The sequence below is a fragment of the Phascolarctos cinereus genome, unplaced genomic scaffold (assembly GCF_003287225.1).
Source record: "Phascolarctos cinereus isolate Bilbo 61053 unplaced genomic scaffold, phaCin_HiC Scaffold_5;HRSCAF=322, whole genome shotgun sequence".
NCBI classification, from domain to species: domain Eukaryota; kingdom Metazoa; phylum Chordata; class Mammalia; order Diprotodontia; family Phascolarctidae; genus Phascolarctos; species Phascolarctos cinereus.
Genome location: NW_027555958.1, coordinates 76,481,190 through 76,508,024, shown reverse-complemented (window position 1 = coordinate 76,508,024; position 26,835 = coordinate 76,481,190). Strand labels below are relative to the sequence as shown.

The 26,835-nt window shown below is 36.1% G+C and overlaps 1 protein-coding gene across 1 annotated transcript in view; it reads right to left on the bottom strand.

The window, feature by feature from the left end:
- LOC110217155 (rho GTPase-activating protein 29) overlaps window positions 1-26,835 on the bottom strand; it is an 80,620-nt gene that overhangs the window by 24,892 nt on the left and 28,893 nt on the right. The window contains 12 exon segments of the mRNA XM_020999346.2: window positions 2,027-2,164; window positions 3,387-3,575; window positions 3,774-3,854; window positions 3,971-4,026; window positions 4,029-4,080; window positions 4,559-4,623; window positions 11,823-11,861; window positions 11,864-11,959; window positions 12,367-12,427; window positions 19,770-19,842; window positions 20,417-20,513; window positions 24,295-24,438. Coding sequence (XP_020855005.2) covers window positions 2,027-2,164; window positions 3,387-3,575; window positions 3,774-3,854; window positions 3,971-4,026; window positions 4,029-4,080; window positions 4,559-4,623; window positions 11,823-11,861; window positions 11,864-11,959; window positions 12,367-12,427; window positions 19,770-19,842; window positions 20,417-20,513; window positions 24,295-24,438 — 1,091 coding nt within the window.

The following is a 26,835-nucleotide window of genomic DNA, read 5'->3' as shown; positions in this document are numbered from 1 at the left end:
TGGGAGAGGCAATAAGCAAATAAATGTGTACAGACAAGTGATATATAAGATATATGGGAAATAATTAAAATGGAAAAGGTGCTGGAATTAAGGAGGACTGAGAAAGGCTTCCTAGAGAAGGTAGGATTTTTGTTAGGACTTGAGGGAAGCCAGGATGCAGAGATGGGGAAGGAGAGTGTTCCAGGCATGGGAGACAACAGAAAAAATTCTTGGAGCCAAGAGATGCCATGGCTTGTTTGTGGAACAGCTAGGAGTCCAATGTCATTAGATCAAATAATAACAGGAGGGAGAGAGGGAGGGAGAGGGAGAGGGAGAGGAGAGGAGAGGGAGAGGGAGAGAGAGAGAGAGAGGAGAGAGAGAGAGAGAGAGGAGAGAGAGAGAGAGAGAGAGAGAGAGAGAGAGAGAGAGAGAGAGAGAGAGAGATGTAAGATGACTGGAGTGTGTGTATGTGTGTATGTCTGTGTATGTGTTGAATGAGAGGAGAGATAGGGAGAAGGACAGGGTAAGGAGATGTTAATAAGGGTTTTGAATACTCAACAAGATAATCTGTATTTATTCCTGGAGGTAATATGGACCCCACTGGAGTTTACAGAGTATGGGGGTGACATGGTCAGTCCAATGATTCAGGACAGTAGTAAGAATGCAATGAAAACAACTTGAATTAAATTTTAAAAAAAACAAAACAAAACTATAATTCTTAAAGCTAAGAAAGTTACCTACTCAGAGAAACACTACTCTATTCCTCTTCAGCATTCAGCATATTTGGCCACAGTAGGTTAGAAAGGTGGTCAATGAGCAGGCAGCAGTGGGAATTCCACTAAAACCTTAGATACCAACTCTGCCCAGACTAGGCCTTTTATGCCTCAGATGGCAGAGAAGCCAATCAATGGTGATGCCAAGAATGGCCTTCTCAACTCTCTTCAAAGGAAACCAAAATATTCAAGATAAAACAGAGACTGTTCCTACCACTGATGTCCATTCTGTATACTCTTGTCATACTAACTTTCCCAAAATGCTTTTCTCTTCTTTTGTCCAAATCCTACTCATCCTCTAAGGTCCAGGGCAGAGTACCACCAACTCTATAGTACCCTCCAAAATTATCTTCCCTTGGTCACAAGCAATCTTTCTCATATCTAGCCTCCTATGTCAATAATCTGTACCATACCACTGGGTATTTTATTTCATGCTGTGGTTTATTACGTGCTAGTCATTTCATGTTTGTTGCTCCTGGATCACTAAATAGATTTTAAGCTTCTTGAAGACAAGGATGTAGCCCTATACTTTTCTAAAGCTTATGTCTATTTTTTTACATGTCAAACTATTTCAAGGCAACCAAATAAAAGAAGTAAATTGTGATAATCAGATAAAAAAAGAAATAATAACACTACTAGACTCTAATTGATTCCCCTAAAATATAATTTTCAATCTGAGGTAAATAAATAAAATTAAATGTGGAATGGTTGGCCTGAAACAACGTAGAAAAATGAAAACAATCAAGATCATTAACCTCTGTTCCCAAATTATCTTGTGCTCCATTTTGTAAAAAGAAAGTTTAACAAGTGTTCAAGAACAGTAGCTAATGGGTTTATAGTGCTGATAAAGGGCTGGTTAAGTAGCCAGATTAATTATACATCCCAATCTAAGATAGACCGATTTCTAAGAAACACAAGCAAACTAGTATTTCTATCCAAACCAGAGAAATAATAACCTTCAATGGAAAAATTTCACAATATAGTTGAAACATAAATGATGACAATAACTTACATTTGCATAGCACATTTTATATTTTATAAAAGGAAAAGGAAACTCAACATTCATCACTAACTATATAAAGATGGCAAGTATACTTTACAAATCTACAGATAATCTGTAGGTTCAAAAACTAAACATAAGTCAAATTTTCCTGCTGGTCTTTGTAAAATTCCTTTAGTTATACAAAAATCTGACAGTTTCCCCTCCCACCCCCTCCACACAGGTTCCAAAACAGATGTAACATTCAAGTCTTTTGTTCCCTTAAATTACTTACAGCTTTAAGAGTTAGATCACACTGCAAAACAAGATTATGAAGTTGTATTAAAATTTCATTTTTAGTATGGTCTAAGTCATTTCGTCTTTCTTCCATATCTATCATAACAATTCTATAGTGTTCATTTGCTTCTTCAACCTGCAGGGAATCAGAACATTAATGAATTTCAAAGTTAATCATGAAAATAACATTCGAAATGCTTTAATATGGCCTCAATAGTTCTAACTATGGAATGTTCATTAAAAAAAAATGCAGTGACCATCATTGATCTCAACTGTTACCATCTTAAGAGTTGGAACAGCATCATATATAAACTGCCAAACAGGGAAATTTCGTGAACTGGCCGTTTTTTGTCTCACATATACACCCCACCCCTATAGCTATGCTGCCTCTGGCAAAATAAAATGAAATGAAACGAAGAAGAATGTATAAGTTTTTGCTATACTGCTGCTGCTGGTCCAACTTCCAATGACCAGAAGGAAGCCTCACTTTTTTTTTTCCTCAGAATTTTCATGGATAACTGTATTGCTGAGAACAGATAAGTCATTCACAGTCGATCAGCATATAATATTGCTATTACTTTATACAATGTTCTCCTGGTTCTGCTCATTTCACTTTGCATCAGTTCAGGTAAGTCTTTCTAGGTTTTTCTGAGAGCATCCTGCTTGTCATTTGTTATAGCACAATAACATTCCATCAAAATCATATACAACAATTTGTTCCCCAATTGATGGACATCTCCTCAATTTCCAATTCTGTGACACCACTAAAAGAGTGGCTATAAATATTTTTGTACGTATACAATCTTTTCCTTTTTTGTTTTTCATGTCTCTGGGATACAGACCTAATAGTGATATTGTTTGGTGAAAGGATATGAAAGGTTTTATGGCCCTCTGAGCATAGTTCCAAATTGCTCTACAGAATGGCTGAATCACTATACAACTTCAGCAACAGTGCATTAGTGTCTCAATTTCCCCACATCCTTTCAACATTTGGCATTTTCCTTTTCTGTCATATTAGATATTCTGATAGGTGTGGCTCAGAATTATTTTAATTTATATTTTTTTAATCAATAGTAATTTAGAGCATTTTTAAAAGACTATAGTTTTGATTACTTAGTCGAAAACTTTTCATATCTTTTGACCATTTATCAAATGAGAAATGGCTCTTATTCTATAAATTTGATTCAGTTATATATATATATTTGAGAAATGAGGTCTTTGTCAGAAAAAACTTGTATACAAGTTTTTTCACAGTTATGCTTACTATATTTTACTCCATCCCATTTTCCCACTGTTTATTCTATTCTCTCTCTCTCCTTTGACTTTTCCATTGTCAAAAGTGTTTTGGGAAAACTCACTTTTTGCAAAGCCTCTTCTTCCAGCCTCCGCTTTTTCTCTAACTGCTTTCTAGCCTCTCTCCCAACACCTCCACTTGAGCTCAAATACTCCTCTTTAGCACGCTCTGTGGAAGACTTGGCTTTTTCATATTCAGTCTGCTGTTGTATACAGAAGAGTCTTGCCTTTTTGAGAGATGCCTCTGTCTCTTGCTATATGGGAAAAAAAAGACATTGAAACCCTACATCATACATTCTTTCTGCATATTAAGTAACTTGGCTATGAGAAAGCAATGAAAAGTATCACATATAGAGAGATGCTTAAATACTTGGCAGGTGTACAAAGATGTGAGGTAGGGCAGGAACAGTGGTAAGAAAGAGGTTACTGTCATATTCCATTGTGATACAAACCATTTTCTTCTGTTCTCGTTGCCAAAGCTCTTTAATTTCTTTCCGCTGTTTGTCCAATTCATTTTTTCTCCCAAGGAGAGGCTATCAAAAATAAAAATTGCTAGGTTTTGTTTTGTTTTTTTTTCCCCAAGTTAACATGTCCAAGTAATTTCTGAATTTAAAAGCAGTAGAAATTATAAATGCATTTAAGTTTTTACCTGAACAAATTTGTTGGTCTGAAGAGCTGCTGCTGTTTGTTGTGAAAGCTGACGTTCTCAATGTCATTAGCAAAAGCATTTAAGAATAAAGCCTGGAATGGCATAAATTCCTAAGGTTTAAAATAGGAAAGTCAGTTCCAAAGCAGAAATGTGGCTACTCCCTGCCTCCACCCAGGTGATTGAGAAGAAGGTGCTCTGTGAGCTGAAGAAGTGCCAGGAGAACCATTGGGTTTATACCTCTAGCCAGCAACAAACTGAATTCCTTGTTGCAAAGACAACTTATCTAAGCTTCATTCAGGGTATCCTTTCTGAAGACTGAAATCAGGGTTAATAATGATTATGACAATGATCCTTAAGAAAAATTAATTATAAAACTAAGGATCAAAATTTGTTTTGGCACAGAAATGAGTATCCCATTTTAAAACAAATGTATACCAAAACACTACTGTCTTTGACCAAATAAAGTTGGCCTCTAATTACATATTATGCTTCATAATCAAATATTTCATTCAATTAAGGACAGATAATTAACAAAACTCTTAAGCTACCAACTTGTTCTCAAACCTCAGAACCTCAAAATGTATTTACCTGGAGCCCGATAATGTTTTTAGTTGTCTCTGCCATCTTTGCAATGTTTCTAGCACATTCTAATTCTAGAAGGGAAAAAGTTCTAATTAATTGTCATCTTTAAAATAAAAACCACAGATATTGCTATTTCTGAAAAAAAATTTATATGGGTCACATGACCAACAAAATGAAAAACTAAAATTTTCTCTGACTTCATGGACTCTCAAAGTTTTCCAAAACAGAAATTATGAACAAGAGATTAAGCTATTTCAGCCATTTCCACAGTCTAAGACACCAAGGACCCAAACAAGGTAACAATTCAATGAACAGCAAAGAAGGCTAATCTCCAGCTCTTAATATGCTCACTCAGAGGGGCAGAGCCAAGATGGCAGAGTAAAAGCAGACACTTGCTTGAGCTCTCCCCCAAACCCCTCCAAATACCTATAAAAATGGCTCTAAACAAATTCTAAGGCAGCGGAACCCACAAAAAGACAGAGTGAAACAAAGTTCTAGCCAAAGGCAGCCTGGATGGTTGATCAGAAACGTCTATCATGCCGGGGGAGGAGAGGAGCCCAGCTTAGCCTGGGCGCGCAGGCCCCAGTGAACCTGGAGCAGGCCTTGGAGGACTGAATTGTAGGCAGCTGTGGTGGTTTCCAGATCTCTCCACCCATGAACACCAAAGACAACTTAGAAGGTCAGTGGGAAAAGTCTGTATCTGTAGTGAGAGAGAGAAGCTAGGTGGTCTCAGTTAGAGTTCCCAAGCTCGGCCCCAGAGCATTGGCTGCCTCCTGAGCTGCCCTCCCACAGACTGAGGGGGAATCAGGTGGCTGATCAGACGGGGATTGCAGGGATTGCTCTGCTGGTGCAAGATTCTCTTGCTTTGCCCATGCTTGGATGTGGGTCACACTTCTGAGTGGTGGTCCTGGGGCAAGGAGGAGCACTAGCTTGGTGGAGCTTGTAGTGGCTGTGGCTCACAGTTCCAAGACATAAAAGAGTGCTATAAAGGAAAGCCTGTGGTCACTCACAAACCAGAGCACAGGCCAGGAAAGGAATAAACACCTCACCTTTGATCACAGCACCTTAGAAGAGCTGAAAATTTACAGGTCCCTAGAAGTATCTCTGAAAACAGCTGTATAAAACCCCTGAAATTTGGGACAGTACATTCTCCATACTGGAAACAGACTCCTACCTTAACAAAGAATTTATAACTCAAGTAATTGGCTGGAATCATGAGCAAGCAGCACAAAAAGAGGCAGATTATATTATCTTACTTTGGTGACAAAGAAGATCAAAACATACAACCAGAAGAAGACAACGAAGCCAAAGCCTCGAAGAAAAATATGAATTGGTCCCAGGCCATGGAAGAGCTCAAAAAGGATTTTGAGAAGCAAGTAAGAGAAGAAGAGGAAAAACTGAGAGTGATGCTAAAGGAGAACCAAAAAAATACTGAAGAAAATAACACCTTAAAAAATAGCCTAACCCAAATGGCAAAAGAGGTCCAAAAAGCCAATGAGGAGAAGAATGCCCTAAAAAGCAAAATTGGCCAAATGGAAAAGGAAGTCCAAAAGCTTACTGAAGAAAATACTTCCTTAAAAATTAGAATGGAGCAATTGGAAGCTAGTGACTTTACGAGAAATCAAGGCACTGTAAACAAATCCAAAAGAATGAAAAAATAGAAAGAATGTGAAATATCTCATTGGAAAAACAACTGACCTGGAAAATAGATCCAGGAGAGAGAACTTAAAAATTATTGGACTATCTGAAAGCCATGATCAAAAAAAGAGCCTAGACATCATCTTTCAAGAAATTATCAAGGAAAACTGCCCTGATATTTTAGAACCAGAGGGCAAAATAGAAATTGAAAGAATCCACCAATCACCTCCTGAAAGAGATCCCCAAAGGAAAACTCCTAGGAATATTGTAGCCAAATTCCAGAATTCCCAGGTCAAGGAGAAAATATTGCAAGCAGCCAAAAAGAAACAATTCAAGTATTGTGGAAACACAATCAGGATAACACAAGATTTAGCAGCTTCTACATTAAGGGTCCAGAGGGCATGGAGTATGATATTCCAGAGGGCAAAGGAGATAGGACTACAACCAAGAATCACCTACCCAGCAAAACTGAGTGAGTATAATCTTCAGGGTAAAAAATGATCATTCAAAGAAACAGGGGACTTTCAAGCATTCCTGAAGAAAAAAAACCAGAGCTGAATAGAAAATCTGACTTTCAGATACAAGACTCAAGTGAAACATGGAAGAGGTAAACAGGAAAGAGAAATCATAAGAGACTTATTAAGGTTGAACTGTTTACATTCCTGCAGGGAAAGATGATATTTGTAACTCATGAGTCCTTTGTCAGTATTAGGGCAGTGAGAGGGGAAAAAAATTATATGTATGTATAGATAGATAGAGGGCACAGGGCAAGTTGAAGATGAAGGGGTGATATCTGGAAAATAAAATTAAGGGGTGAAAGAGGATTATACTGGGAGAAGGAGAAAGGGAGAAGTAGAATGGTGTAAATTATCTCACATGAAACAGACAAGAAAAGGCTTTTACAGTGGAGGGGAAATGGGGGAAGGTGAGAGGGAATGAGTGGATCTTATTCTCATAGGATTTGGCTTAAGGATGGAATAACATACACAATGAGGTATGGAAATCTATCTTACCCTACAGGAAGGGAAGGTGACAAGAGAGCCGGGGGTTGATAGAGGCGAGGGCAGATTGGGGAAGGGGATAATCAAAAGCAAACACTTCTGAGGAGGGACAGGGTCAAAAGAGAAAATAGAATAAATGGGGGGTAGGATAGGATGAAGGGAAATATACTTAGTTTTTCACAACAGGACTACTACGGAAGTGTTTTGCATGACTATTCCCTCTATAACTTGTATTGAGATGCTTGCCTCTTCAACGAGGGTGGGGAGGGAGGAAGGGAGAAAATTTGTAACCCAAAGTTTTAAAAACACATGTTAAAAATTTTAAAAAAGAAAAAAAGGAAAAAAATATGCTCACTCAGCACTCCTTTCTTTCCCCCCCAATTTTATTAATTTATTGATTTATCAATAATGACTTCCATATGCTTTTGAGTTGAAAATTTTTCTCCCTCTTCCTCCCCCCCCACCCTCCCCAAGACAGCACACAATCTGATATAGGCTGTACATTTACATTCCTATTAAACATATTTTCATATTAGTGAAGTTGTAATTACAAGTAAAAATTAAAACCAATAGGAGGAACCATCAGAAAGATGAAACAAAACTCAACAAAAGGTAAAAATAAGTGATAGCGATTCGACTTCCATAGTTCTTTCTTTGGATGTGGACAGCATTTTCTATCCCGAGGCCTCCAGAGATGTCTTAGATCTTTATAACACTGAGAAGGGTTCAGTTCAACAATATTAGTCATCGCATAATGTGGCTGTTATTGTGTACAAAGTCTCTTGGTTCTGCTCACTTCACTCAGCATCAGACCATATAGGTCTTTCCAGATTTTTCTGAAGTCAGCCTGTTCATCATTTCTTATAGCACAATAGTATTCCATTACAATCATATACCACATCTTGCTCAGCCATTCCCCAATTGATGGGCATCCTCTCAATTTCCAATTCTTTGCCACCACAAAAAGAGCTGCTATGAATATTTTTGTACATGGGGTCCTTTTCCCATTTGTTTGATCTCTTTGGCATATAGCCCTAGAAGCAGCACTCCTTTCTCACACCATCCACCCAGCTCTGAAAGGGCCACAGAAGCCAATCCACGGGCTAGCAATGGAACTCAACTACACTCACATTCCCACCAATGCCACAGAAAACCAAAAAGGAAAAGATTACTCAGGCAGGAAAGCAGTTGTATAGTGACAGACTGCAATCAGAGAACTGAAGAACTGGGGTGGGATACATGTATGTGGCTGTGAGGCATTCTACTAAGCCTAAGTAAAAAGCCCAGCACACGGCTGGGACCAGCTCTGTTCCTCCTGAAATTACTTGAGGCAGATAAACCATGAATTATCTAGCATAGCGAGTGAATCAGAGAGCTCTGAGATCCAGGTCCTAGGAAACCACATTCAAAGGAGGAGAGAGTTAGAAGGTGAATTCAATTTATTATCTTTAGCATGGGAAGACATCAATAATAAAAGGGAATATGAACTCCAATCACCTAAAAACAGTACGGGCATCTATGAATAAATATTGTAAGACAAAGGAAAAGAACGCTTGATGAGACAGAGGACCTATGGATTCTCAAGAGAACATAAAACCACAGAAGAATATTACTGGATATTTTAAAAAAACAAATTTGCTTCAAAAAAGCAGAATGTATAGTCTATACTACAGAAATAATTGGAAGGCTAGAAAAACTTAAATACACGGTAGCAAATGTTACTACCAAAGAAATAAAGCAACAATAACTAAGTGTAAATGCAAATACACAGGAGTGAAGAACAATTGCGAAGAAGAGAAGCAAAAAGAAATAATATTAAAAGAAAACATGGTATCTAAATAAGAGAAAATGTTGTTCTCAAAGACAGGATGCATAGAGACACTTTAAGGATTCTAGATCTCCCAGAAGAACACAAAAAGCCAAAAAACCAGATACTATAATACAAGAAATAACATAAGAAAAGTGCCCAGAAATTCTAAACACAGAAAACAAAGTACCAATTGAAATAATCCACAGATTGCCCCTAGAAAAAAAATCATTGTGCTACAAACTCCAAAAAAAAGTAACTAAATTTAACAACTCCACTGATGAAAAAGAAATCCTGAAATGACCAGTAGAAAAACCTTCAAAAATAAAAGAAAGGAAATCTGAATAACACAAGACTATTATGCATTTACCAGAAACCACAGGAGTGAATGGAATAGTGTTCTGAAGAACAAAGGAGCTCAAGATGCAACAAAAAGTGACCTACCCTGCAAACTTGAACCTGACATTAATCAAAAAAAGATGTATGCTCACTGAAAGAGATTTAAAACATTCCTAGAAAGAAAATTAGACCTGCGGAAATTATTTGCTCATCAAATACCTCAGACAGATATACAAAAAAAGGTAAACAAATAAAGCAATCAAAGACAACAATAAAAATAAGACAACAAAGAGACAATTAAGAAATTTATTTCTAAATGCACACAGGAGACAAAGGTGAAAGCAGAGGTCAAAAAATGAAATGGTTGAGAAATAGCCCTAAAACATCACAGACATTATAACAAAACTCACAGCACCTTACAGGTAAATCAGTGGTTATGTTTTTTCTGTGGGGTGGGTGGGTAACTAAATTAAAGTATGGGAGGGTGCACAAAAGGGGGGGGAGAAAAGGAAGAAGAAACAGGGCAATAAGTGCTGTACCCTAATCAAATCAATGATTCAATAATGACAGGAAAAATAATTCTTGCAGTCTTCTCAGGAAAATCAGAGCCTATAGGAGAATGGATGAGTAAACAAAGTAAACGACTGAAAAAGGGGAAAAGGGGGAAAACCTTATTTCACTAGCAGGGGAGTTTACAACTAATGCATGCTCCATGGAAGAACACAGATTCTATAAAGGAGAATAAGGTACAAAGGTATAACCTGTAGAGATTTAGCACTTAAAGAGACCAATCATTCTGCCTCAGGAGAAGGGGAATCAGAGCTCCTGGAAGCAAATGACATACAGAAGCATGGGAAGGCATGGACCCAGAGAAAAGAGTTCAAGGCAAATGGGGGGAAAATGACTATGGAAAGGGTGGGTGCAAAGGTTAATGATGAACTACTAAATCAGCGACAGGAAAATTCTTAGCTAGGACAATATTCTTATCGTCCACTGAAATTGCTATTTCTAGAAAACAAGGCACAGCAATAAAAGAGGGCCAGGAAACAAGGTCTACAAGACGATAATATGGAAACTGTTCAGAATAAGGAAGCTAAAACAGGGATCTTAAAATTTTTAATTCCATGAAGAAGACAGAGACTAAGAAAGGATTAAGTATAAGGTCCATGAATCAAAAAATAAAAGTCTAAAATAGACAGAAAGGGAAGATAAATAATGAAGAGAACAAGGGAAAGAAATCCTTTTTCAAACCTGGAAAGACTTATATGAACTGATGCTGAGTGAAATGAGCAGAACCAGGAGAACATTGTACACAGTAACAGCCATGTTGTGCAATGCCTGACTTTGATAGACTTAGCTTTTCTCAGCAGTGCAAGGGATCTAAGACGACTCACAATGGAAAATGCTATCTACATCTAGAAAAAGAACCATGGAGTCTGAATGCAGATGGAAGCACATTATTTGCTCTTCTTTTCTTTTGTCATTTTGTTTTGTTTCTTTTTTCTCATAATCTTCCCCATTTGTTCGAATTCTTCTTTACATCATGACTAATGTGAAAATACCCTTAATATTAATGTATAAGTATAACCTATGTTAGATTACACACCATCTTGGGGAGGGGGAAAGAAAGGGAAGGGAAGAAAATTCAAAACTCAAAATCTTATGAAAGTAATGTTGAAAACAAAAAATAATTTAAAAAAAATCTTTCTTTAGAAAAAAGTACAAAAAATGAAATTAATAAAATGAACAAAACAAATTGAAGGGTAAGAGAAGAAGGGATTTTACTTGTATACTTAACTGAGAGGGGAAAAATAGATGAATAACTAGATAAAAGAAAATGGAAATAATATGCAAAACTCCAACACTATGAAAAAGGGTAATAAATGATACAGAATGGGAAAAAGACTTAAGGGTAACAGGAAGAAAGCCAGTAGGAACAGGGTTGCTTTAAAATTGATTAAAGCTAAAATAAATAAGAGACATACTACTATATTTACAGAGGAGAAAAATCCAAATTTTTTTGGGGGGGAATGCAGTATTTGAAACAAAAGGAGTAAAATATAGTTCTATAAAATTCTGATAACTTCAAATGTGAATAAATTAAGCAACATAATAAAATGAAAGAGAATGACAGAATGGATAAAAAAATAAAACATCATAATCCACTGCTTAAAAGAAATAACATTTAAAAAACAAAGATACACATAAAATAAAAATGAAAGCTGGAAAAAACTTTACTGTGGGATCAGGTGAATCCAAAATAAAAAAAGTAGGAGTTGCAATTAGGCTACCAAAGCAAATGAATAAATGAAGTATATACTAAGACCATTTATTTATTTCAACAATAGAAAGTACAATTATTTTTACTCACTTCAATGAAACTACTACTAATATAGAAAAGAACATTAGTGATGATTCTGTCAGAGAACTCATAGTTTAATTCTATAACAACAAAGCTGATTTAATGCCCCAAAGGGTCACTTACCCAGGCTAATTTTTTTTTCAATCCACGTAACTATATCTTAGCATATTTTGACCACATTTTGGCATATGACAAAGCCAATTCAACTCCATTATCATTTCGCAGAAGCATGCTATCCACTTCTTTGGGCCACAGATGTCCTAAAATTGAAAATATTAAATGTAAAACATATTTAAGTACTACCAGGAAAGCTGGTATCAGCTCTCTAAGCAAGAAGAGCAGCTCAGATGATTGCTAATAAAAGCCAATGCTAATAGAGCTGACAGGCTTTTAGGACAACTTAAATGCCACAGTTTGGGTTTGAATTCTATTTCTGTCTTTCTATATTTGTTTTTTTCCTTCCCTCTAAAAAATAGCCTTCAAGTCACAAGAGCTAGTCTAGACCAAACCCAGCTTTGGCTTTTCCATTTCCAAATGTAAGTAATATATGGAAGCTCTACAGTTAGAGACACACTTCAGTGTTGGCAAGCAGACATAAATTTTAGCAAGTACGCTAACTGAAAAGGATAAATGCCAAAAGCATAACATAACAAATACTCATAGGTACCTTGAAGATTATCTTTTTCATGCAGCAATCCCACTGATTCCATAGAAATGTTTTCTGAGGACTGGAATGTAAACAACAAGAAAACCCCAACAAAACATAAAACCTACAGATTAGAGGAAAATAAAAGCTACACACAAGAATTTAGTCCACTCATTTAAAAGATTTTTTTCTGCCTAATTTGCCCTTCTGACATATTTCATTAAAAATCTAATTCTATCTAAGAAGTCCAAGGATTTAAAACTAATGATTCTGAAAGGAATATTTAAATAATAGGATCTCTTTAGGTGATTCTAGAATATTTACAACAGCAATCTTCTGGAGCTAAAAATAAACAATTTTGTTGTTTAATAAGGCTTTCACATTTATCAATTCTAAAACATTAAATAAGAGTCAACAAAAGTTTGTTAAACCGCTCACACATTCAAGGTTGGGCTAAGTGATGGAGATACAAATAAGAAAACACAACAATCCCTGTCCTTAGAGAGTTTCTATGTGAATAATAAAAATATAATTACTAAACAAATTTAAGCTCTTCATTATTGTGGTTATTTAGGAGTGTCAGTCATGTCCAACTCTTTGTGATGATGTTTGGGGTTTTCTTGGCATTTCTTTCTCCAGCCCATATTACAGAGGAAGAAATTGAGGCAAACAGGGCTAGGTGACTTGCCCAGGCTCACACTGCTACTAAGTTTCTGAGGCCAGATTTGTATTCATAAAGAGAAATCTTCCTGACATCAGGCCAAGTACACCACCCACTGCAACACCTACTTTTCCCAACCTCTTCAAACAAACCCTAAAACTAATAAGTTAGGAAACAGGAAACAATGTATAGATATTGAGAAATAGTAACCTCTCCCCTCCATCTTTTATTTTTGTCTTTATAAGCATATACGGAGCATCATTTCCCTAAAAACTTAAAAATAACTTCAGCCAAGAATATGTAACAGCAACTCATTTTTGTACTTTTCCCTGAACTGAAACTTATTTGATTAATAAGCACATAGATTAACATTTTGGGATTTTCCCTTAATCTCTCCTAACCATCTAATGGCCTTCCTGGCACAAATTCTGTCAGCATAAATTGAAAAACAACACATTTCAAAAGGAAAATAGAATTGTAAAAAGGAAAATTATTTTTTTGGAAAAATAACCACTAGCTGAAAAACTATAGATAAATGTTGGCAGACGGGCTGGGGCAGTTTTGGGGAAAGGGCATTAAAAAAATTTACTCTGCCCAAATCCAAGACTACTTTGTTTTTATTTTCTAAATCTCTAGGAGCATTGGATACTCCTGGGAGGAAAAAAAAATGATTTAATTTCTCATTTTCTAGAGTTAACAGCAACAATTCTAAGTGAAAATATTATGGGATTAACAAACTGCAAATTACTTGAAAATCTTAAGACTAATTAACCTTTCTGCTTCTACTACCAATTAATCTTTTCAGAAATGGCTGCACAGTCATGTATGACAATTGTGCTGCATAACTAATGAACCAAAGTTTCATTCACCTTTTGTACAATTTCAAGAAAGATTTAAGAAATGCATTAGTAGTTTACTTTTTAAAAAATTATTTAATATCTATTTATGTTGTAGGCAGAATAAATAATGACAGAAGAAAAAAAGGTATTGAGTCCTTTCTCCCCACCAAATAATGCAACTGAATGAGAACAGAACACTAGTAATTAAAAGCTGGATACTGGCCAAGGAATAACCAAACCATCAACAAGGATTTACTAAGTACCTACTATGTTGCCCGACACTGTGTTGGGCACTGGGCATACAAAAAGTAAAAGGAACGCCTACTCACAAGGAGCTTCCATTCAGATGGTGGGAAGGGGAATTTCAACAAGAACACATATAAGTATACAAAGAATATAAAGAGAACAGATACAAAATAGTTAAACTGAAGCTAGTCTAGGAAAGAGGAAAGTAGCTGTTTGGGCAATCAGGAAAGCTTCAGGCAGAAGGGAGTACTAATGTCAGCCTTAGAAGAACAGAGGATTCTCTGATTCACACAGTGATAGAAAGCGTGTGTGTGTGTGTGTGTGTGTGTGGTGTGTGTGTGTGTGTGTGTGTGTGTGTGTGTGCAGGGCAGGTATGGGAAAAAACAGAGAAAGCAGTTTGGCTGGGTCACAGAGCTCAGGAGGATGTGTAATATTCATGGAAACTGAACAGAGATGAAAGGGCTTTAAACACTAAACAAAGGAGTAAATTTTTGATCCTAGAGGCAACAGGAAGCTGCCAGAGTTAGTGAAGCAAGGGTGTCACATGGTCAGATTTACACTTACAGAAAATTACTTTGGTAATAATATGCAGGATGGACTTTAGTGGGAAGATACTTGACACTGGAAGACCAATCAGGAGGTGTTTTCAGTAAGTTAGGCAAGAGGTGCTAAGGGCCTGAACTAGGCTGCCCACTGTGAGTAAAAAGAAGGCACTCGAGGATGGGAGAAATGTTAAGCAGATTTAAAAGATCAGGTAATGGACTAAATGGGGAGGGGGAGGGTGGTAGTGAGGAATTGCAGAGAATGCCAACATTATGAGAAACCAGGACTCTGGATGAATGCCAGTGTCTAGAGAAATGATAAAGTTTGGAAGAAGGTCTGGGGAAAGATGATTAATCCCATTCTGGTAACATTAAGTGTGAGACGTCCTGGGGACATCCAGTCTGAAATACTCAATTGGAAACTGGTGATATGAGACTGCAGCTCAGGGTAAAGCCAGGAACTGGATGTACACACACGTGGGAATCATCTTCACATTCACAAGGGAGCTGATAAAGTTAATGGTGGGGGGGGGGGAGGTTGAGAGGGAAAGGGCATGAGAACAACTGGGAGGGGAGGAGGAGAGAGAGGAGAAAAGAGAGAAGAGGACCTTGGATAGAATCTTTGGGAACACTCACAGGGACACTGTGTGATATGGGTGATTAAAGGAGACAGCAGGAGCCACCAGACAGAGAGGAGAAAGACCCAAGAGAACAGGGTAATAAAAACCCAGAAAAGAGAGAAAGTAGTCAGCAGTGCCACATGAAGCAGACAGGTAAAGAAGCATGAGGACTAAGGGGGAAAAAAGATCTTTTGATTTGGCAAATGGCAAATCTAGAGAGAGCAGTTTCAGTTGAGGGATGAGGTCAGAGGCCAGATTCCAAAAGGCAGAGGAGTGAGTTCCAGGAAAGGAAGAGAAGCAGTGAAAGTTTCCAACTTAAAGGACGCAATTTTTTCTATGGGAACCACTGAGAAGTGCAAAACCCACAGGTCCATTTAATTTCACACTGATTCTCACTCAATAAATCATATTCCTTAAACTAGCTCAATAACACCAATTATTATAGGTAACACTTTCTCAAAATTTTCTCAAAACACATGGAAAATAATTCTCCATGCTCAACTGAATATCATTTGTACAACTAAGGCAATGAGATCTTTCATGATATACTCTAGACCCCAAAGCAATAACTTTCTCAGTTTTATTTCTTTACTCTTAACTCATCCCCATCATTCTTTGTTTATTTTTGTTTTTTGCTTTTTGGTGAGGTAATTGGGGTTAAGTGACTTGTCCAGGGTCACAGAGCCAGTAAGTGTCAAGTGTCCAAATTTGAACTCAGGTCCTCCTGACACCAAGATTGGAGCTCTATCCACTGTGCCACCTAGCTGTCCCCCTCATCTTCATCATTAATAAGAAACAGTCAAAATCACAAATCTTAATCTGTGGATAACTGAATTACGTCTCATTTTTTTTGGTAAATATTTTATTCATTTTAAACTTAAATACAAAACAAGAAAAGACAAAAAAAGAACATTTTTAAGTACACAGCAGATCATAAGAGAGGATTCAATAGAAAACAATAAATTTCCATTTCAAGAAAACCTATATAATAAATATTACACATCGTTTTCAAAGCTACCCAGCTTTTCTTTGCTTCCTTCTAGGTTTTCTTTTGTTCTCTGTTACACACTTTTAACTTTTTTCACTCTCCCTCTCCTCACAAACCCCCTGCCTTAAAGAAGGCTACAATTAAATGCAGATATACATACACATATACATAGATATCTATAAACATACACATATATACATATATAGTTGTGCATATATGAATGAGGTCTTCCTACAAGGACATTTTAACTTGTTTTGGTTATACTGATTCTTCTACATAAAACATAAGCCATAGTTACTGTTAATTGAGAGTAAAGGTGTCACTTCAAATTGGCCTAGTTGCCTAAAACACATCCTGACCTCCCCAACCTAGGCAAACAACAACAGGCCACTCTCACACATAATTCAAGGTGGAAACAGTATTAATTTAGTGCTAACTTAAATGCTGAACTGACACCCTCCATGTTTCCCAGAAGCACAAATTATTGCAGGGTTGGAAGAGACCTAATATCCTAAAACCTTAAAGTACTATATAAAAGTGGTCAATGAGCTAGCTTTCCTCCTACTTATACTTATTTGTGTAAATTGGTGCATATTTTCCACACTTGCCAGCATAGATTTTTCTTCATCTCTCAAATAGAAATCAGAAACAGAAAGATGAAAGGCAAAACTAGGAGATAACATCTCCAGTAACTAAACTTCAACAAGGTCCAAGGCTATGTACGACCTGCCTTGAGAACAAAGAAAGAAAAAGCACCCATGAACATATCCTCAATTTAAAACCAGCACCAAACTCAATTTCTATTTTTGGACACAGAGGCTCTGGTAAGCACCATAGAGTTTTTCTGATATTAGAATTTATAAATGTTTTGGGATCTGCATTGGTGATTTCATCTAAGTAAAGAAGTCCAGGTGAAGAAACTATTCTACCAACGCAGATTTTGCAACAGTTCTGCAACTCAGTCCTAACTAGGAGAATGAGTCTGCTAGGGCACTGAAAGATTCAGTGATTTGCTGAGGATCACAAAGCCAGTCTATGACAGAGGAAGCACCTGAACCCAAATCTTCCAGACTCTGAAGTCAGCTCTCTATCCACTGTACCACACAGTCTCTTATAAAATACATACACAGAGATTCTGAAGTAGGTTAAGACCCAGATGATATTTTTAGTTAGTTTTTTAAAAGATCTTTTATAGCTTAGATATTTCCTGTTATTTATCTTATCCTTGTGCTAGCTGTATTATTATTATATTGCTAAGGAGATGTAATAAGAAGAGAATTTAACTCAATCAAGAGACTTTGATTTCTACTAATTCTGTCACCTGTAAGTTTAAATTCCCTGGCTATTATTTCCCTAGTAAAAGATGGGGATAGTATGTGGTCCTGACTATTAATCAAATGACAGGAAAACTATTAACATAAAGCAGACAACAAGCAACTCTGAAAACAAAAGGTAGTCACAGGAGAAAGAAAAAGGTCAAAGGAAAACAGGAAATCTTGCTACTGTTCTTCTCTCATACCCCCCTGCTACTTTGGAGTTCTTTCAATCTTAAGTTGACTACATTTTATTCTCAACTGAGACACCAAATGTGAAGATAGCTCTCATGCATACAATCTCTCAATTAAATTACAGGGGAAAAAAATGAAAAAAAAAAAGAAACAGTAAAGCTGCATAGTTTTTCACAGAAAAAGGAAAATGATGAAAAAAGAAACTCATTACCCTCTCAAAAACTGAGAGGAAACCTAAGAACAATGCTTCAAATACAAGAGGAAAGTTACATAAAGCATCAATTTAGCCCTGCCAACTAACAGCGCATCTCTAAGCAGTAGGTCCTGTGGAGATGATCTATTACAATGAGCACATTGCTAAAGAATGTCAGAACACCAACCTATTATTTTATCATTGCTCAAACTCTGTTTCACCACTGTGACACAGTGATCTCAATCATGCAATCCAAGATCACTGGAAAATTAACTCTTCACATTCAATAGCTGAGATCAGGGATTGGCAAGGCCTGAGAGCCACCCTCCTACCTGTTTCTGTATGACCTGTGAGCTAAGAATGGCTTTTACATTTTCAAATACAGCATTATTTCAACGCATAAATATGATTCTTATCTTGGCAGCTGTATAAAAAATGGTCCCACGGGCCATAAACTATGATAAGTGCACACTTTTCTTGGACATAGCTCACAAACTTGGAACAACTCTGGCTCCGAATTTGTAAGGCCAAGTCACAAATTGGTAAATTTAGTCCTCATTTCATGCTGGATCATTGCTGTATTCAAACCTAGGGCAGTTAGGAGGTATAGGATAGAGCACTGGGCCTGGAGTAAGGAAAACCTCAGTTCAAACCCAACTTCAGATACTAGCATATGACCCTGGACAAGTCACTCAACCCTGTTTGCCTCAGTTTCCTTATCTGTAAAATGAGCTGGAGAAGGAAATGGCAAACCACTCCAGTATCTTTGAAAAGAAAACCCCAACTGGGGTCATGAAGTGTCAGACATGACTGAAACAACTAAACAACAATAATATTCAAATATGCTCTAAAATATGCAGATTTCTGTAGTCTTCTTATCACAAATAAGCTGTACTAATTTATTTTCAGTTTTGTATATAGTTACATAGTGATCAAGTGAAAAAAAATTTACCAGAGGAGCAACTATAAAAATGCTTTTAACTGTTACATTTAAATTAAACTCACATCACACTTTAGAACCTATGTCAGACCTCAAGTTTCTAATTTTAAAATGTACTTATTAGTTTCCTTTTAAAATTTTACATTGGAGATTATTTTACAAATTTCTCAATTTGCACAAGTTTCAACTGGGAGACAATGATTAATCTACAGCAACTGCTTACAAATTGGGGAGGACCGCCCCCCATCCCAAAGCATGGTTGAAGTGGGGTTTTTGGGAAGATTCCATTGATGGGAGCTGAAGAGCACTTAAGAATTGTTTGGTAAGACAACCTGTACAGCATTTGAACTGAGACATTCTTAGCTATGCTTTCTGAAATGAACTGAAGAGGTCAAACATCTACTATATTTAAGGCAGTGTCAGACACTGAGGAAACACAGCCGAAAAATATTTAAGAGGAATTTGCATTCTACATCTTAAAATCTCAAAATCTCTAGGATATTCTGTAATGCAAAAAATTACTTTTGATGGAAGGGCGACTGAATTTGGTATGAGCACATGTGAGAATTACTACTCTAAAAGTATGAAAAGACTATTTGAAATGGCTGATTATACGATAGTATGTATAGGAGAGCCTATGAAAAGTATTCATTATGTGTCCTCATTCTAATTAAAACTATAGTTCCTGAAACTGACTATAAAGAATAATCACTGAACCTAATCCTATGTATACTTGTTTCAAATGATGTAACATTTTAGTGACTTCAGTAAACAAGGAGCATAAAAACATTGAATTATGATAAGATGGGCCAGATGAAAAGGTCAAGAAATTATTATACTGAAATGCTTGCTAAACATAAAACTGTTCACAATTAAACTCAGCTTACTTGACTTTTCTGAGACACATGAATGTCCAATGATGAACTACAGTCTACATCTCCCATAAGGAAGTCTGAAACACTGTCATGAGAAGAAAAAGACAAACGTTATGACAGACGTTAGTTCATGTAACAAATTACTCAAAAGTGTTTATTTTTATAAAAATTAATAAAAAACTATTAGTGATTCCCCACCCCCATCTCCTCCAAGAGAGGGGAAGCAGCACAACATGATGGAAACAACACTGGACCTGGAGTCAGTGAGCCTGGCTTCAAACCTAAGGTCTGCTCCTTACTATCTCTGCGGACTTGGGTTAAGTTATTTCACCTCTTTGAGACTCATGTCTCTCATCTCTAAAAATAGGAGGTTTAATTAAATGACCTCTGAAGCACTTTCCAGTTCCAAATCCCATTAAATGGTCTAACACTATATAAAGTCTTGGAGTATATATACCTAAACTTGGGAGAAAGCATTTGTCTCTAATGAACTACTCTTCCTAGCAGTTCTAAGCCTGATAATGAAGTAGTACAGGATGTACAAAATCTGTAACATTATTTAATCCTTGGTTTAGTCATACGGTTTTTTGGGCACCGAAACAAACAATATTCTCACTGCGTTGGGCCTAAATTCTCTTAAATAACAAATTTTTACTTACACGTTACCAAAGGTGAATGCCAATGTTTCAATAGAAGAAAATATTTCACTGAAAAGATGTCTCTTATTTTCTTCATTAATGTTGTTGAAGTCCACAGCTATGGAGGATACATTAAATAAGGGGATAATTCTTATGAGTCTCTATACAGAAGTAGTTTATTTACTTTTTAACTTGTCACCAAATGACTTCACAAAATGTCATGAGATGCAAATATAAGAAGAACTTGGCATGCAAGATGACTACCACTTCTTTATCAAGGAAATAATTATGCTAAGGAGTATCAGGCCACACAAAAGTGGAAGGCATTGCAAATTTGTGGGACATATTAAGCAATCAACAGACAGATCTCATGGATAATTCTGCAATGTGAGAACAATCCATTCCTGGAAACATAGAGCAGAGGTCACACCAGAATTCTGCCACTAACACAAGACCTGCTTTGTGCTTTCTTCTTATTCACGGCTCTCCTTCAAGATATGTTCTTCAAACAGCCAGCCTATAATGTGGAGTGTGATAATGCCATGGGAAAAAGGGTTTTGTATCTGGCTCTTATTAATGAAAATATACATCATATAAGGTATGCTGAATTCCTACACATGTGCATGCATGTATACACCTATGCACACATATACATATAGACATTCAGTTTTTTTATGACTAACTCAATTACTTCTCTATTAAAGAAATTTATATGCACGTATCTGTGCGCACACACTAAACACATATATATATAGATACACACAGCAGTTTAGTCTTTAAAATTTTTTTGTTAACCCGATATCACAACAATGATGTAACATAAGGTCACATGTGCAATATACCCAATAATGCATGCTAAATCTATATAGATATATATATATATATATATATATAATATATATATATATATATATATATATATATGTATATATCTTTATCTATTTGTAATCCTTAGTTATTCAAATCAAATGATTTCTTCCAGGCCTGGGTCTTTAGGTTCATGTCAATGCATATGGTTACGCTTGTTAACAATATATCTCAATGCAATATGCGTTCGTAATATATGAAGTTTGATTAATCAAGTACCTTCCTCTAGATACTTCTTTTTAAACAGGAGAACAAAAATAAACAGAATTTTAAAACTGAATTTGAGACTATAGTCCATTTAGTATTACATATGTGTGTGTGTGTGTGTGTATACTTATATATGTGAAATCTACCATTACCGTCACTTATAAGCAAATGCAGCAGTGGTAGCCATATTTTTAACAGCACTTTCCCCTTTAACTCATCATTTAGTTTTACCCTACATTATTAAATTATACAATTAAACTTTTAAACATAGTTAAGCATCAGCTATAAAAATCTACAAGTGTTATAAACACATTTACTTACTACTAATATGTACATATGTATTTAGGAATGAACTCCCAAGCACAAATTCAGAAATATATCAAAGTTTGTCAATACATTTCTCTAGCACTTCATTTAACCTTCTTAGTTTACCAGCTATTAATAGGATTAAATCAGAGACAAAGTAATAGAAATCTGATAATACCTAATGTGTTGCTCAAGTATAATTCACCATAACAGATACTATATATCCACTAATCAAACATCTTTGGAAATGCAGCAAAATGTGAAATCCTGCACTAATGACAAGAGGCTCACGGTTAAAAACATACAGCCTCTCTCCAAAGACGTTCTTCTCTGAAACTGCTTTCTAATTTCAAAGTGACTGCTACTTTGTGTGAGGCCTCTATTTTAAAAGGCTGGAGAAATCTTTCCCTTTCAGATACACCCAGTGACGCAAAAGAACAGCAACAATGACCCCAAGAAGGAAGACAGCTATAGGGTGAAATAAATGTAAAAGGCTGTTATACTCAAAGATACAAAGGATCTATCTACAAAGCAGCCTGGAAGAAATGGCTTTCTTCACATCTGCTGCTGGAATGTGGGCATCAACTCTAAACGTGCACTCTCTTTCCCCAGGACATCCTGACAACACACAATAATAGCCACTAACAACAATGAACCATAGCTGCTATTTCTAAGCATGGAAATTTTGCTAACTATAGACAGAAATAACCCTATCAAGATGAAGTTTAATGGCATTTGTAAACAACTTACTGAAAACAAATATGGTTACTAGGTAAAATTTTAAAATTCACACCAGTGATATGGTAGCTATTACTTTTGTCTATTGTAAACCAGTTTGGTTTTTCCATGTTCCAGACCAAGATATCGGATATATCTAATGTATATATCTAATGTTCCTAAGATAAAAAAGCAAATTCATTAATTTCTTATATTTCTACTCATAAGGACGGTACTTAAAATTATCTTATGCCTTTTATTATGGTGACTAATACCTTCCAAATATTACCTTGTATTGATTTTCCAGACATCTACCTACACCTACACATTCTCTCCTTCAGGGCTCCTTAAGGACAGAGATTATTTCACTTTTATCTTTGTACCCCTAGTGTCCAGGAAAACATCCAGACCCAGTTCATACTTTTATTTATTGAGATCTGAATTCAAGGGATAGTGTCTCATTCAAGCCAATGTATGCTTTGCAATCAAACAAGCTTTCATAAAATAATAGAACTAAAGCAGAATTCCAAATAGTGAAAGTGTACTTGTTTTTCTTCTTAGCCATAGATATTAGTTTCACATATGTGCATGACAGCTCCTAAAAATAACTGTCTACATTTTTTATAAACCAGGAAGTCACTAACAATGTTAGTCAACAACAAGGCTAAACTGATCATTATATATATTCTATTTATAGGCAAATCCTATAATACAAAGTAGGATAGCACAAAGCTGACATTACCAATGCCCTAATAATGCTCTTTCAAACCACATAAGGTAACCTCAATAAATGTTGAATGTTGCTTGAGCATTAAACAAGTGTTTAAGATTCTACTCCCCTACCCTGATTTTATCTTTCCTAAGTACCCACAGTCAATTCCCTAGCTGACACATACTACTATATACAGTGGCTTCCTGCTTCGTGAATAATGCGATGTATAATATACATAATTTAAAAATTCCAAAGCATTTAATGCATTTTCATCATAAGAATATCTTTTCCAATGAAAAATACTGTATAGCCAAAAAAATCCATATACAATTTCAAAATGCTTAATGTATCCTTGCCCCAAGTTTTTTACCACTCTAATCTATCCTAAATTCTGTTGACAAAGTAATTTTTCTTAAGTGTAATGGTTCATATCCCCCAGGGGCTTCCTTTTACCTCTAGGATTACATATCAGTTCTTTTCCTTTCACTCTAAGGTGCACACATGACATCCACCTGCAGGCTCTGCGCCTCCTCATTGGCCATATACTCCATGGCTCAAATGAGCTTTTCTTACTTCTGTATCTTTCTTTAAGAGGCTGTTCAAGCCCCATCTTCTGCAGGAAGCTTTTCCTGATTCCACCCAACTGCCACTACCCTCCCTTCCAAAATATTTGGGGTACATTTGTATTTATTCATTTTCTACTTAGGCTGCAAATGTTCTTGGGGCATGTATCTCTTCTTACAATGTCAGCTGCTTACAAGACGGATGGTTTTATTTTATTTGTATCTCTGCTGGCACACAGCAGGGGCTTAACAAATATGCTCTAGTTATTTGTGAGTTGCTTTTTATTGTTTGTTTCCATGCAAAGAAGCTTAAAGTATAAGAGCAAAGGTCTCCATTTTACTTCACTTCAGGCAGATACTTTTAGTACTTAAGAACTTTAAGGATTATGTTATTTAGACATTTAGTATTACTGGCAGTTTTCTTATAAGGTATATAGTCTTCTGAGAAGAATATTATTAATTTTATCATAAAGCAAAAAATCAAAGTGCATATTTTCAGTTTTCCCAGACCATAATGAGTCTCTAACCTTTCACTTTCGCAACAACTGCTCCTGCAGCACTGAGAATATCAGCTGAGTTGAGGATCTGGTGTTTGTTTATTATGGCCTGCAGAATTCTCAACAGCTCTCCAAGACATTCATGAACTACATCATGCAGACAAGCTTGACTTTCTGAAAAAGAAACATATTTGCTATGACATGAAGAAAAAACTGAGTAAAATCATGGTACTTTTTTCTGAAGTTTAAATTACATACATTAAATGAGGAAAGCTATTTGGATGCATATTAAAGATGAAACTTTGGTCTCTTGAAAAATCATTTCTATTTTAATTTACTACTGCAATTAAATATAATCTATCCTCTACTAAAATACAACTCCAATGCCTCAATGTGTCATGGAGGCACACTACATAGACTGTCCAAAAATCTTAGTGCAGTTTTAATAGGGGTATCTAGCATAAGGGAACACAAGCTCTAGAGGATATCCAAGTAGGTAGAAAGTAGGGGCCAAAAGAAAAGTCCACAGAATCACTGAATATGGACATCTAGTCCTATTCATTTAAATAAAAACTCCTTCTAAATCACAGTAAGTGGTCATCTATCCTTTTGTCTTTTTTGAAAGCCCTCTAATTAGAGGAAATCCATTACTTCTAGAGAGCCCCTTTCCACTCAGAAAAGCTCATTGTTAGGAAGTTTTTTTATTATTTAAACAAAAGAAAAACTCCATTTTGCTCTTTTCACATCCACTCCCTGTTCTTAGCTCTGCTCTATCAGGTCAAGAAGCAATGCTTCCAAATGACAGCCCCTCAAACAAGTGGAAACAGTTAGTATATACTTTCCCTGGCCTATGTTTTTCCTGGTCTCATATCCCATACCCTTTGGCTGATCATTTTAACCTGTCTAGTCTAGCTGAATACTGCTTTTATACTCCAGCATATCACCTATACCTCCCTGTTCTGTATCATCTGTAGATCTGATAAGTATGCCATCTTCCTAGTCATCCAAGTATTTGCACAGTGCCTGGGGCACCTTAGGTGCTTAATAAATGTTAATTGTTGATTAATAGACAGAAACGTTAAATATGCTACAGGGCCAGATTAAAAAAAAAGAGTTGGGGGTGGGCTCTTCTGATGCATCTTCTTTGGGGCCGTGCTTATTCTTTGTCATTTTGAAATAGTAACTTTGGCTGTTTTGTGGTTATGTTCTTTCCATTAACATTGCTGTAGTCATCGTGTATACTGTTTTCTTGGCTCTTCATTTCCAACAGTTCATGTCTTTCCTTGCTTCTTTAGATTTATCAGTTGTCCTTTCTTATAGCACAGTAATATTCCACTTCATTCATATGCCACACTATCTAGCTATTCCCAAATCCACAAGCTTTGTCTCCAGTTCTTTGATGCCACAAAATGTGCTGCTTTGGCTATAACACAGACAAATGTACAAATGTATATTATAGAATATCAACATTTTAGTCACTTTATTTGCATAATTCCAAACTGCTTTCCAAAATGGTTGTACTAATTCACACTTCCACCAACAATGCACTAGACTAGTATATCTATATCAGTTTGTCTTGACATTATTTCATACATTTTGGACACCTTTAGTTCAACCAGCTGTGAATCCACTAAGTTTATCTAGCTTGAACTTTTTAATCCTCTCCGTAAAAATAGCATTAGGACTTTGCTAAAATCAATATACAAGAGATAGCCTAACCCTGACCTAACAGTATAGTAATCTTACTACAAAAAGCCATTTTGACATGACACATTCTTTTTCTTTTCTTTTGACATAACACATTCTTAATGAATACAGGCTGGCTCATCACTTCAAATTCTAAGTGATCAAAAACCACTTGTTAAATGATGTATTTTAGAATTTTGCATGAGATCCATGCTAAATTTGTTCAATGAATAATTTCTGAAGTCCATCTTTGATAATTAGGACATTTGCTTAATTCTGTTCTTGCAGCACCTCTCCCAATGGCCACAATTCTTTAAAGATTAGTAACAGTGGCCTGACATATATATATATGGATGTTTTAAAATGTCTTGTCGTATAATCTGCCTGACTGAGCTTGGAGTCCTAAGTCCATATATAATAGTAATCTCACAGTAAAATTCAACAAACAATTGGAGAATTTACTGTACATAAGGAGCTATTCTAGGGCTTGGACTGATCCCTGACGTCACAGAGTTATAACTAAGGAGGAATAAGACACATACGCCTACACACAATACAATCCAAAGACAAGCAGAAAACTTCACAAGAGGCACAAATTGATCAGAGCTCTGAAAAACACTTGGAGCTAAATCCTCACTTATCTTGGTCTTCAAATCCTTCTTAAACATGGAATAAAGCAGGAGGATTGGTTCTGTAGTCAAAATAACGGAAAAATCCTATCTTGAACACTTAACCCCCTTGGGCCACAGTTTCTTTATGTATAAAATGAGAGGCCTCAGGGAGCTCTAATCTAGGATTCTATGAAATGAAGGCCCTTCACCATTTTTTGGTCACATTCTTCTGGATGTTCTCTGGTTCATTAATGTATTTCCTAAAACGTGGTCC